Below are 14468 nucleotides of genomic sequence, written 5' to 3'. Positions count from 1 at the left end.
GATACAGGGACAGGGTGCAGTGGGGCAGCTCATTTGTTTCAATAGTTGCTAAAGTTGGGAATGAGCAATTCAACCCCCCTCTTACACTCCCACCAAATCTAGTCTCCTCTGCCCATGCCCAAAAGTGATATCACCTTTCTTGTACCAAAAACCTGGACTGCTTCCTTGACACGAACAAAAACCCAAGACATCTCAGATGCTTTCCTAAGTGCCAAAAGTTCCAAGCATTCCTTTCTTAGCTACTTTCTCCTGACATCTGCAGTGCAGTTACTCATTGTTATAAATGATACGTAGTATACTGGAATTTTTAAATTTGAGGAAAGTTAATATAAATATATTAAGCACATATTAGGATGATTGGATTGGACTTTGGGTAGGGAGGGGAGAATATTGTGGAGGGTCCCTGATGCATAATTTAGGGCAAATGTACTGCACAGGAAAATGGAAGGTAGATCTTCTAGTTAACATTTGGAAAACACCTTTGGAAAGAACATTTGAAAAATATCAAATATAATAGTTATTTACCATCTACTACACTATACCAGATACATAAGTTATGTATCATTATGTTCATTTATTTGCATTGAGAAGACATTAAATGCTTTGTTCAGAAAGAACGAAAGATCACACAATGGTATCTTAAAACCATTCACTGTGTACAGTCCTCCCCACAAATTAAAGGATGTATCTTTATAGTTGTGATAAAACAATTTACATGAATGTGATGTTTTTTTTATTATCACTGGTCCCTTTATGGTGGCAAGCAATTTATTAATGGAATAATCAGATTGTTAGCTTTGTGTAAAATGCAATTTCTAATAGTTAATTAGCACATGTTAAAATACAATTAACAGTTGCACTGTAGGTGTGTCCTGAGCTATGTTTGCAATTCTGAATAAAAGTACAACTGCATCATCTAGCCAGTACAAACACCACCGTAACTCATAACTTAGGGATACATCTTGTAGAAAGTTGCATTGGGTTTTAGTAAGTTCTGCAAGTCCATTCACTTTACTGTGAGCCGTCATACTTAAAAAATAAAAAAATAAAAAAAATAAAAATCAGTGTTTTGAAAAATTTCTTACTATTTTGATGAAATATTCACATTGGTGAGAAACCTGGAGAGATAATGTCATGCCACATGACACACCTAATTATGTGCCTCAGAATGTCCCATATATTTTCTTATGGTACTGTTGAATAACTATCATACACAACACAACCTGAATTTTTTGCAGCCCTTTTCATTTGGCTATTTAATTATGAATTATGCAAATTAAATATCTTTAATAAAGAAAACATTAATGCGTTTATTGCTGTTGTTTACCAGGAAGGCTATTGCACTATAAAGGAAAATGTCTTTTTTTTCAAAAATATTGCTGCAACCAGAAGTTGAAGAATACCTCGGGAACGTGTTTAGAAATAAGGAGGTATGTGATAAAGGTAACTCAACCAGTCAGCCTGTGTAAACAAATTTGCCTTTCACTTGTTGAATGCTGAACTATGCAGACATTTACAATCTTTTAACTTTATTTTTTGTATGAAGTTACTGATAAATGCCTCGCACAATAAAAGTGTATCTTTAGTATTTAGAGTTAGAGAGATCTTTTCAGCAAAGGGTTCTGATCCTGTAATGACCTCCATGCAGAGCATCATTGACTTCAATGGTCCTGTGTGGATTCAGGAGTCTGACTGTACACTGCTCATTGAAGGATTGGGGCCTAGGATTGTTAATGCCATCTAGAAGTTATAAGGACTAGTCTAATGTGTGATTTCTAAAAGTATGAATATAGGTATAATATGAAATTTTGTTTTTAAACTTTTTGGGATTTTTAATAAACTGAATATACTGTTAATAAATGTTTAGTTAAATAACAAGTTCCAAGAAAACTCATATTGGGGTATCACAATCTACTAATTCTAGTCTTCTTTAAAGTCTTCCAAGATCAATCATCACTACCACCATCCCCCCATCAAAAAGAAAAAAAAACCACCCACCACTTCCCACAGAGTAAACAAACTACCTGAATTTCTACTGTAAAAAAAAAAAAAATAGAAACAAAATTTTTCAAGCCTTCTTCATCCATCACACAAACTCATCACAACTTTGAGTTGCAGTCTGCTTTTTTTGTCTCTGTATACCTGTTGCTTTGTACAGCAAGCTAAGCATACCACTTAATAGAGCAATATCAAATCAATGAAGATTAATTCTAATGCCTGTTCCAATATCAGATTGTTTATATCAATACTCTTGCTCAATAAATAGACTGGTCTTTTCAGCAGCCAGACTCTGCCCTCAAGTGTGTGTATGTGATTCTCACTGAAGTCAGTGGGAGCTGCACATGCATCTGAGTGTCTATTACATGACATATACAAAGTAATAGTTGATTTAAACTTTTTGAGTAAGCAAGCACTACTGCATGAAGCCGTTTATTATTAATATATATATTTTTTCTTTTAGCTCATAAGTGCTTTAGGCACTCTGGAAGCAGAGAGGAAATATGAATCTCTGTTAAATTGTCTGTCTCATCCTCCAGCTTTCACAACTGTTAGAGTTAACACTCACTTGGCTTCAGTGAAACAAGTGAAAAATCTGCTCTTTGAAGAGATCCACAAGGTTTGTGCAGTTTTGTTTCCTGGTTATCACTAAAGATAGCTACATGATTTCTGGTTTTGTAGCTGGATTGCAAAAGCCTTTTTTCAAATAATGGAAACAATTCCTAAACTTGGTGGGTATGTCTACTTTCAGTTTGGTGCTGGGATTAAAATCCTGTTAGCACTTTCAGAGTCACATGGAAACATAGGTAGAGTCTGGGAGCAGTGGCGGCTCCAGGCACCAGCGCTCCAAGTGCGTGCCTGGGGCGGCAAGCTGCGGGGGGCACCCTGCCGGTCCCTGTGAGAGCGGCAGTCAGGCAGCCTTCGACGGCTTGCCTGCAGGAGGTCCGCCGGTCCCACGAATTCGGCGGCGGATACGCCGAAGCCACGGGACTGGCGGACCTCCCGCAGGCTTGCCGCCGAAGGCAGCCTGCCTGCCGTGCTTGGGGTGGCAAAAAAGCTAGAGCCGCCCCTGTCTGTGAGTTAAGTCCAATACTAGTCAATATCTGATACATCAAAGGAAGTTAAAAATACCCATAGTGCCCTAGACCAAAGGTGCTTTCATCAACAGGAGAAAAGACACTTTTTTTTTTTTTTTGCAAAGTTCTAAAGAACTTGAGTTTAATTGTAGATAAGGTCTAATAAAAAATACCAGCAATTGATTCAGAGAAACATAATTTCTCCCTTTGCGTTTTCAAAACGTGCACATTCCTTCAGAAATTTAAAATCTATAAATAAGGATCATATAATACTCGTGGATTATTTGTATTATAGTAGCACCTGTAGACCCTAATTAGGATTTGGGCCCCTTTGTGCTAAATGCTTTACAAACGTAGAAGGAAGGCACTGCAATCTAGACAAGACAACAGAAATAGAAACTAGTAATCTGAGAAGATATATGCAACAAGTATAGAGCTTGCTTTTAATAAAAGGTGACAGAAAAATGAACTGATGTTGCAATGTCTTATTTAAAAAGTGTGTGAAATTGAACGAAAGCAAGTATCCAAATAATTTGAGCGATTCCCCCCTGCTGGTGTAACTTGTTAGAAAATGCTTTGATGTTTAGTAACTTTTTGGATTTTTTTTGTTCTATTTATTTTATGACTGTCTTTATCTGACAGAGATAATTAATTGTAAGCCAGAAGGTCCGAAAATAAATTGTTTAGAAATCCTACCATATCTCTTCAGTCTTTCTGAGAAGATCCGGTTCTTCTATAAATAAAATATTGATATTGGTGGGTTTACAGACAGCAACTGTATGACAGGAGCCAAGACGTTTCTGTAATGCGAAAGCAGTTGACGCTACTCTAACTATTTCCTAGGAGGGTAATGAGTTATGCTTGTTTTATCATACAACTCGTTCTAGGAATCTGGAACTGGTATTTTAGTCAAATTTTTTGCTTTGTAAGGGAAAATGCTTTGCTAAAAACAGAGATACAGCTAGCTTTTCCATGATGATAAACACAGTTTTAATTCAAAGTATACTCCAAAAAGAAGCTATAACATTAATGCCTGTTTTAATAACATCACAAAGCATACAGATTTGTTTAGAAGGAGAAAATACCTCTTTATAAGATGCACACTGATTTCCAGTTATTGGGATGTGTGGAAAGACACCGCTTATGAAAGTCTAGGAACAGTTTTAAAATGGCAACTCAGTTTAGAGCCTTTTCAAATTAATATGAAATCAGGTCCCTAACACTCAACCACAGCTTCTCACATCCCTCTCAGTTGAAATGAGCCATCAAAATGAGCATCATCTGAGATGTCAAATAGGAAAGATCTCCACATGAATACATTGAGCAAATCTTCATCTAATTTGAGCCTTTCTTTGGCTGTTATTAGTGATAGTGTGTCTGGCTGTTTGTAGCATGGCCCAGACTTCTAGTTCCAGAAAAAATAGTCTCCAGGAGCATATGAATGTTCAGGATTCACTCCTGTGCTCTGTAATGAATCCTGTCAATGACTCCTATTGTGGTCTTGGCATTTCTGAATGTCCTCATTTATCTCTGTGTTTTAGCTTGAGTATTTATAATATACAGCATTTCCTAATGTAGGATTTCTCAGCTTCTCATCACTTAAAGAGACTGTTCTACCATTCACAGGTATAAAGTGTGAACTGAAAAATAATTAATTCCAAGAACAATAAAGTACTTTTTAAAGCATTGTTGTTAATGTTCTTTTATTTTTTTAAAAATTCAACAGCAATTTAAAGGTCTTAGTGTGCCAGTTCTTCAGCACCCAGAACTCCAGGACATCTTACTCATTCCTGTCATTGGACCCAGGTTTGTAATTTTAAGACTTTAACAACTAATTTGTGTTACTGAGTTTCACAATAGGTTTTACATTAACCATTTTTGATAACTTAGACACCATTAAAAAGTTGCAAGTGTTTATTAAGCCAAAATATGCAGTCTTGTCCTAGATAACATCAATTTTTGATCTTTCAAACTCCCTCAGAATTTTGTTATATTTTAAAAGACCATAATCTTCTTTCTCCATTTATGATAATGGACTTCATATTAGTTTTCCCTACAGCAATTGCCCTGTGGCAGAGTATGTTAGGAGGAGGTAGATTATCTCTGCTAAAGAGCTAGGGACTGTTTGGCAGGGCTCCAAAGTATAGGGTCTTGCAGTAGTGCACAGTATTCCTCTGTTAGAAAACTTGTATGTACAAGACTCACATGAGTGTATTTAGGGACGGTGGCATAAATGATAATGTTGAACAGGAATTCCAGAGTCACATTTATCCCCCTACACTGATGTCCTACACTATTCACACTTAAGCTGGGTTTTTTTTTCTAGTTTTCATTTAGACAACTTTAGTGTTCCCTCATTGTTTGCCCTCTTTGAATTTTTCTATTGCTTAATTTGACTTTACAGTTAGAAGGATAATCTAAATGATCTTTCTTATAATGAGGCTTCAAAATTACACACAATTGTCAATTTTGAGTTTACCAAGACTATGTCAAGTGGGCTTGTAAACTATAGGGGTCATAAACAATACTAGTGTGTACAAACCGTACATTATGGTATTTGCTATTTCTCTTTTACAGTGTTGGACAGTACTTCATTATTTGTTGTCCTGCACGGACCTTAAATCCTTCTTTGAAGTACCAATCTCTAAATAGTCCACTATTTGTACTTGTCCTTGACAAGTCTGAGTCATTACCTTCCTTATTACCAATCTGCACACAGTTGCTATTAGCAAAATTCCCTGCATCCTGTTAAAATGTTTATTGTAATAAAGATTTATGGCAGTTATTAAATTTAAAATGCACTTTTTGAGCATCCTGCTTGAACACTAAGTTGTTACTGGCAGAGAAAGTGGAGAAGAATGATTTTCACATTTGTTAACAACTTGATTTTGTATATTGGTATCAGATTTTTGGCAGTAGCAGTTTTGGGGCTGAATCTGCATTTTTCCAAGGACTGTCACTTGGTTTTATTCTTTACTTTTTTCAGGACTGAACTACATCTTGTAAGTTTGATATACAGTAGGTGCATATTTCTCCACCACCCTTTCTCAAACAGCGTGTATGAACTGACTTTTTTTTCCTGAAATAGACTGATGTCAGCAGGTTTTTGTAATGAAATTACACTTTGTATCCTCAGGAAGGATTTACAAAAGCAATCACCTGAAGTCATTGTTGGAGCCCAGTGTGGGAATTCAGTGCTACGAGGAGCGCATGTCTTTGTTCCAGGAATCATATCTACTTCAAAATGTAAGAGTTAGCTAATATATTCCAATAGGATTTAGAGGCGGGAAATGACCATGCATTCCAGTTGACATCTAGTATCTGTTTTACTTTGGTTTTGATTGTAAAACTTGCATGATTTTTCTTGCACAATACATATACCAAAATGGTGAGTGCTACCTCTCCTCTTCTGTGCTGCTTTGAGTTCTCTCTCCTTTGTAGAGACTTCAGTTTCTTAACAGCAGGATTGTCTGTCATTCATATTTTTACATTCTTCTTCTTTTGACTTGAAAAAGGGTTTTTTACAAACATCAGATGTTTTTGTCATAACCTGACAAAACTGAAAAGTTAAGCCACTTTGGTGTATACCAGAGAGATTAATTTTGTAGATTTTTTAATAAGCTACAGTAGTTGCTATTAAAGTCAATATTTACCCTCAGTACTGTCTAAGAAAAGCACATCCAAGTTAGTAATTTCCCAATCTAACCAAGGGGAAATGTGGGGCACATGATTGATGCCTCTCTGTGGTTAATAGCCACTAATGTAGGAGCTGTTATCTTTTGAAGCAATGGCAAACAAAGACACATTGACTTCATGATATCTTAGGAACATAAGAAAGTAGATGTAAAGGAGAACTGAAGCTTTTGTTTTTTGTTTATTTTGCATTCCCTTGACATTGAAATTGGCATGTTTGATGTTGTAATAGTCCGCAGGGGTCGGCAACCTTTCAGAAGTGGTGTGCCGAGTCTTCATTTGTTCACTCTAATTTAAGGTTTCGTGTGCCAGGAATACATTTTAACGTTTTTAGAAGGTCTCTTTCTGTGAGTCGATAATATATAACTAAACTATTGTTGTATGTAAAGTAAATAAGGTTTTTAAAATGTTTAAGAAGCTTCATTTAAAATTAAATTAAAATGCAGAGCCCCCCGGACCGGTGGCAAGGACCCGGGCAGTGTGAGTGCCACTGAAAAGTGCCATAGGTTGCCTACCCCTGGTCTAGTGTGACAGCTTGACAATATCCTGAATTAAATTAAATCTTATTGAATTAGGCTTAATACCTTTGGGGTAGATTATATTAGAAATGCAAATGTTTATGTAATATTGTGAGATTGTATGGAACTTCTTTAGCAGGAAAACAAAATTAATAGAATCTCTGAAAGGTATGAGAAAGTTCAAAGGTCTTTTTGGAACAATATGTTTGATGTGGATATTCTAGGAAGTTCCTTGAAGTGAGGGGAAAGCAGGTTTTCCCCTCTGAAGCCAACATATTGAAAATAAGATGTGGGGAGAGAGACCTATTGTATAGTAATTACCTGCTTCTGGAATCTCCAGATCAAAAGGGTAGACTAAATTTCCCATGAGTATGCTTGTTCTGAACTGAATCTGTGATGAACTTGTAACCACAAGGAAACCCTTAAGGTGGGGGTGATGAAAGACTGCTCTTGACAGAGCCCATGTTAGAGTTGCATGAAATCTGGTAAGCTTATTAGTATCTGTGTTTTTAATATGTTTTCTTTGTAATGCTTTTTACCTTAAGTAAGAATAAAGCAGGCTTCCTTAGAAAGAACAAGGTGGTAACTTATATCTCTATACCAATCACTCCATTATCAGAAAAATCAAGCAGATTTAGGCAGATTGTCTTTGCTGGGATTAACACAGCGAAGGCAGGGAACTGTTCAGCCTGGACACATCCTGGTCAGAAAGGAGTGAGATGCGGGTCTCCACACCAGAGTGGCAACAGCTCGGGTGTTGGAAGCCTGAGAGTGGATGCCCTTGCTGGATCACTTGGGGGAATACAGGTGCAGTTTCCCTGAATTGTGAGATCTAGTATTGATTTCTATTATTTCTTGGTGAGAAAAATCTTCTTCGTATCTAATTTATGGAGGTTCTGGAGTTATCATGCGAACCCTTGTGTCTCTCTCTTCCAGTGCCAGTGAGCTAGAAAATAATCTTCCAGATATGCTCTTGAACAGTGCTTAGTTTTCAGCTTCATATTGAAACAATTTGTGCTATTTATTATTTAAAGATCAAACTAACTTTTATAATATAATTGTGGATGATTCACTTTGTTATTATCATGGTAGTGACTATGGCTGTGTTAACCACAGCTCTTTTTTTTCCCCATCTAGATCAGCGTTTCACAAACTGGTGTCCGCGAGGGTACTCCACGGGGTCCGTGGGCCCCGCTGATCAACTCCTCCCCCTCCCTCCCTCAATTCCTCCCCCACTCTCCCAGCACCTCCTGCACGTTGGGGAACAGCTGTTCAGTGGTGTGCAGGAGGCACTGGGAGGGAGGGGGAGGAGCGGGGATGGGGCATGTTCGGGGGAGGGGGCGGAAAGAGGCGGGGAAGAGGAGGGGTAGGGTGGGGCCTTGGGGGAAGGGGTGGGGGGGGGCCTGAGGGGGCGGGGGCTTTGGGGTCCGCAAAAATTTTTAAATCAAAATGGGGGTCCTCGGGTTGCTAAAGTTTGAGAACCGCTGATCTAGATGAAAGCAAATTTTGGCCCTGAATAAAAAAAGCACTTATGCATGTGCTTAAATTTAGTCCTATTCAGAAAAGTACTTAAACTCATGCTTAACTTTAAGCATGCGCTGAAGTCCCACTGAATTAATACAGTGGCTCTCAAACTTTTTTACTGATGACCCCTTTCACATAGCAAGCCTCTGAGTGTGACCCCCCCTTCTAAATTAAAAACACTTTTTTATATATTTAACACCATTATAAATGCTGGAGGCAAAGCGGGGCTTGGGGTGGAGGCTGACAGCTCACGACCTTCCGTATAATAACCCGTGACCCCCTGAGGGGTCCCGACCCCCAGTTTGAGAACCCCTGACTTAATATGTATGCTTTCCTGAATCTAGGCATTTATGAGAAAACAAGTAAGTTGCTTCAACAATTGTTGAAACAGCTTTCATTTTGTACAGTTCTACTCATAAATATGCAAAATACTTACTGGGTGAGCAAGTGATTTATCATCATTGCGTACATTAGCACACAGCATCAAATAAAAGGGAAACATACTTCAATAGGACTTTAAAAATATTTTAGAGGAATTGCAGATAGGAAAATGAAGTAGGAGAGTATGCTGTCAGCCTGAAGTCAGGTACAATAAAGCCCTGTATCTAGAAATTGAACTCAGCACAGATGGTATAACAAGACATGAATGGTAGTGCATAAGTGGGCCTCTTAATCATTGATCAAGTTAAACAGATAAGAAGGAATCAGTGATCGAAGGTCTTTAAGCTTAGTTTGACAAATCTTAATTTTAAGCTTTGGGTTAGCCAATATAGCTGCCTGAATGGAGAGAAAACACAATTATTGCAAGTTATAACTAAAAATTCGACAGACTGCTGCTGTATTCTAAAGAGATAGACAACAAGGGGAAAAATCTTTTGGCTTTACAAGTGAGGATGGACAAATAATTTGATGGGAGGTAAAGTTAAATATCTGCACATTTTACAAATACTAGGTAGATGATAGCAACATGGAGTGTCAGTGTTTTGGGTATTGTAGATATCCCAAGAAGAAAATTATCTAGTGTAGAATCTATTTCTGGCTACAAGAATTGATCACAAATATAATACAGTTTTGAAAAGTTCTAAAAGCATGTGTCTATAATAAAATGATACTTTCCCTCGGGCACATTTAATCTAGCCCCTTGGTCATAGGAAAGAGATCTCTGAAACACAAACTCTAACCCTTTTGAGGAGCTTTAAACTGCCACATTCATTCCCAGTTCAAAAGCTTAGTTTTGCCTCTGTAGTTTTCCTCTAGTACAACCAGCCAGGCCCTTCAATAAAGAGATCCTAGAAAAGCATCTAGGGAGAACTCTCTAAGCGTGGTTTGAATAATAGTTGCTCTCAGAATGAAGCTTTTACAAGTAGAGGCAGAGCTCAGCAAGTCCACATGTGGACCATGCTTTCTTACTGCTTTACTCCAAGCAGGCTTAACAGAATCTCCTGTCCCAGAAACCAAAATGTTCTTCAAGCTCTTCTAGGCAGCAGTGCAGCAAGATATTGAAGACAGTGGGACTACTTGTATTCTTATGATTAGGCACATGCTTAAGTACCTTGCTCAACTAAGTCCTTTACACAGAGCTGGCTTCTCTGTTATATTTTGTGTGCAGAAAATAATTTGGCAATGGGAAAACTGCCAGGTGACTTTGTGGACTAGTCAACACTGGAGATACTCAAAGCTCGTCTTGACCTGAAATCAATATTGCTGTGATGCAAGGGGTTGAAATACATGGCCCATCAGAAGTCCCAGATGAGTTGGGCACTGTTCTCTTGCCAAATAATGCATTTAAAAAAAATCTCTTTCTTTCCCTAGTTATGAAAGCTGGAGATGTGGTCTCTGTATACTCTGATATTGAAGGAAAGTGTAAAAGAGGAGCCAAAGAATTTCTGGGAACCAAAGTTTTTATTGGAAATGGGATTTCTGAATTGAGTCGCAGTGAAATCTTCAGTTCAAGTGGCTCACTCAAGTAAGTCCATAGTAACTGCAATGAGGATTAAGAAACTGCATTTATTTATTAAAAAAAGGTAGGAATTTAGAAATATTCTGTAATACACATAAAGGCAGATTGTGGCTTTGAATGAGATGCTACATTGGAGGCATGTGAGAAGGGACATTAAGGCAGTGGGAGCTTTGGGAAGAATTCTGGCTGACTCTGTAAAAATTCCTTCTGGGTTTAACAGGAGTGTACATTACAACAGCTGCTCTATGACCCCTTGAAAGGGTGCAGCATGCACTTCCTCCACCTGATGAAGAAGAGAAAGAGCATCTTGGGACACTGACTCACCACCCTAGTAAAGAGGGCTGTAATCTAGATTCCAAGGGGGCAGGTGACAAAAGGCTTCAGGTTAGGTATAAAAGAAGGTGACCTTAACAGAGGGCTGAAAGTTAGGAGGGATGGGGGGGAATGGCAAATTACAATAGGGTCATAGGAGTAACAAGAGGGAAAACAGTGTGGGAGTCTGCACATCTTAGATGACTATACACAAATGCAAGAACTATGGGGAATAAACAGGAAGAACTGGAAGTCTTAATACACAAGCAAAAGAGACTTGGTGGGATAAATCTCATGACTGGAATATTGGGGAAAAAAGGGTATAACTTGTTCAGGAAAGACAGGCTGGGGGGGAAAGGGAGGACGCATTGCATTGTACCCATCAAGAATGTACCCACTTGTTCTGAGGTCCAAAAGGAGGTTAGAGGCAGGCCAGTGGAAAGTTTCTAAGTGAAGATGATAAAAGAGGGGGAAAACAGCCCAACAAATCAGGGGGGGGAGGTGGATGAGGTATTTTTAGAACAAACAACAGAAAGATCCAAAAAACAAGATCTGGTATTAATGAGGACTTTTACTACCCAGATATCCTTTGGAAAAGTAATATGGCAAAACACAATGTCCAGTAAGTTCTTGGAATGTGTTGGGGACAACCTGTTTTAGATGGTGGGTAAGTAAGCAGGAGCACTGTCATTTTAGACTTGATTTTGACAAACGGAGTATTAGTTGTGAAGGTGGAAGGCAACTTAGGTGAAAGTGATCATGATGTGATAGGCTTCCTGATTCTAAGGAAGTGAGTGAGAGCCACAGAATAAGGACAATTAGTTTAAAAAAAGCAGACTTTAGCAAACTCGGAGAACTAGTAGATAAGGTCCCATGTGAAGCAAATCTAAGGCAAAACAGTCTGGGAGAGCAGGCAGTTTCTTAAAGACACAATATTAAAGGCACAACAGCAAACTGTCCCAATGAAAAGGAAATATAGAAGAAAAGAGGTTCATATGGCTGCATCAGCTCTTTAATGACTTGAAAATCAAAAAGGAATCCTACAAAAAGTGGAAATGGACAAATTGCTAAGGGGGAATATGAAATAATAGCACAAGCATGCAGGGACAAAAATCATAAAGGCTAAGGCACAAAATGAGTTACACCTAACAAAGGACATAAAAGGCAATAAAAAGAGGTTCTATAAATATATTAGCAACAAGAGAAAGATGAAGGAACGAGTAGGTCCTCTATTTAGCAAAGGAGAGCTAGTAATGGACAACATTAAGAAGATTGAGGTGTTTAGCGTCTATTTTGCTTGTTTTGTCTAAAATAGTTAATTGTGACCAGATGCTTAACACAATATTAACAACCAGGGAGACAGAACACACTCTAGAATAAAGAAAGAATAGGTTAAAGAATATTTAGATAAGTTAGTCTTGATGAAATTTACCCAGTACTAGCTGAAGTAATCTCAGAACAATTAGTGATCATCTTTGAGAACAGTTGGAGGAGGGGCGATGTTTCAGAGGACAGGAGAAAGGTACTGTTTGCCTGCTTTCAGAAGAGGAACAAAGATGACTTGAGGCATTATAGAATAGTCAGTATAACTTTGATATTTGGAAAGATACTAGAACACAATATTAATCAATTTGTAAACACCTAGAGGATAATAGGGTTATAAGTAATAACCAATTTGGATTTGTTGGGAAAAAATCTTGCCAACCAATCTAATTTCCCTTTTTTGAGAGGGCTAGAGGCCTACTGAATGGGAGAAATAGTAGACATGATATATCTTGATTTTAGTAAGGCTTTTGACACTGTCCTACATGACATTCTCATAAGCGAACTAGAGAAATGTGGTCTAGATGAAATTACTATAAAGTGGGTGAACAACTGATTGGAAAAACTGTACTCAAAGAATAGTTATCAATGGCTTGTTGTCAAACTGAAAGTACATATCTAGTGGGGTCCCACAGGCGTCTGTCCTTGGCCTGGTACTCATACTATTCAGTATTTTTATTAATGAGTTGGAGTGGAGAGTATTATAAAATTTGCAGCTGGGATTGGTCCATAGCACTTTGGAGAACAGGATTAGAATTCAAAACGATCAGGGCAAATTAGAGAATTGGTCTGAAAATCAACAAGAGGAAATTCAATAAAGAAGTGCAAAGTACTGCACTTCAGAAGTAAAAAATCAAATGAATAACTACAAAATGGGGAATAACTAGTTAGGCGGTAGTACTGCTCAAAAGGATATCTGAGGGTTATAGTAGATCATAAATTGAATTTGAGCCAACAATGTGATGCAGTTGCAAAGAAAGCTAATATAATTCTGGGGTGTATTAACTGGAGTGTCATATCTAAGAAACAGAAGTTAATTGTTCTTCTCTATATGGCTCTGGTAAGGCCTCAATTGAAGTATTGTGTCCAGTATGAACAAACTGGAAAGAGTCCAGAAAAGAGCAACGAAAATGATCAAAGGGTTAGAAAACCTGATCTATGAGGAAAGGTTTAAAAAAAACTGGGTGTGTTTAGTCTTGAGAAAAGACGACTGCGGTGGGAGCTGATAAGTCTTCAGATATGTTAAGGGGTTCTATAAAGAGGATTGTGATCAGATGTCCTCTGTGTCCATTGAAGGTAGGACAAGAAGTATAGCTTAATTTGCAGCAAGGGAGATTTAGGTTAGATATTAGGGGAAAGTTTCTAACTATAAAGATAGGTAAGTACTGGAATAGAATACTAAGGGAGATCATGGAATTACCATCATTGTTGGTTTTTAAGAACAGGTTAGACCAGTGGTTCTCAAACTTTTTAGCAACCCGAGGACCCCCATTTTGATTTAAAAATTTTTGTGGACCCCAAGATCCCCGTTCAGCCTCAGGCCCCACCCCCACTCCAACCCTTCCCCCAAGGTCCCACCCCATCTCTTTCTGCCCCTGCTGTACCCCTGCCCCTCCTCTTTCCCGCCTCTTTCTGCCCTCTCCCCTGAGCGCGCCCCGTCCCCGCTCCTCTTCCTCCCTCCCAGCGCCTCCTGCACCCCGCTGAACAGCTGTTCCCTGGTGTGAAGGAGGCACTGGGAGGGAGGGGGAGAAGTTGATCAGTAGGACCAGCGGCCCTGGACATGATTCCGCCCCCTCCCCTGAGTGCGCCCCGTCCCTGCTCCTCCCTTTCTCTTCCAGCATCTCCTGCATGCTGCTGAACAGCTGTTTCATGGCGTGCAGGAGGTGCTGGGAGGGAGGGGGAGGAGTTGAGTTGATCAACGGGGCCCGTAGACCCCTGGAGTACCCTCATGGACCCCCAGGGGTTCGCAAACCCCAGTTTGAGAAACTCTGGATTAGACAAACATTGTCTAGGTATACAGTACTTGGTTCTGCCTCAGCTCAGGGGACTCTACTAAATGACTTC

At 38.8% G+C, this 14468-nt stretch overlaps 1 protein-coding gene across 1 annotated transcript in view; it reads left to right on the top strand.

Annotated features, from left to right (window-relative positions):
- NSUN6 (NOP2/Sun RNA methyltransferase 6) overlaps positions 1-14468 on the top strand; it is a 45924-nt gene that overhangs the window by 1741 nt on the left and 29715 nt on the right. Inside the window, exons 2-6 of the mRNA XM_065397731.1 lie at positions 1331-1430; positions 2462-2617; positions 4801-4880; positions 6211-6320; positions 10622-10775. Coding sequence (XP_065253803.1) covers positions 1356-1430; positions 2462-2617; positions 4801-4880; positions 6211-6320; positions 10622-10775 — 575 coding nt within the window. The 5' untranslated portion in view covers positions 1331-1355. The remainder of the gene's footprint in view (positions 1-1330; positions 1431-2461; positions 2618-4800; positions 4881-6210; positions 6321-10621; positions 10776-14468) is intronic.

The sequence above is a fragment of the Emys orbicularis genome, chromosome 2 (assembly GCF_028017835.1).
Source record: "Emys orbicularis isolate rEmyOrb1 chromosome 2, rEmyOrb1.hap1, whole genome shotgun sequence".
NCBI classification, from domain to species: domain Eukaryota; kingdom Metazoa; phylum Chordata; order Testudines; family Emydidae; genus Emys; species Emys orbicularis.
Note: the sequence above shows the minus strand (reverse complement) of the source record. Positions and strands in the feature narration are given on the sequence as shown.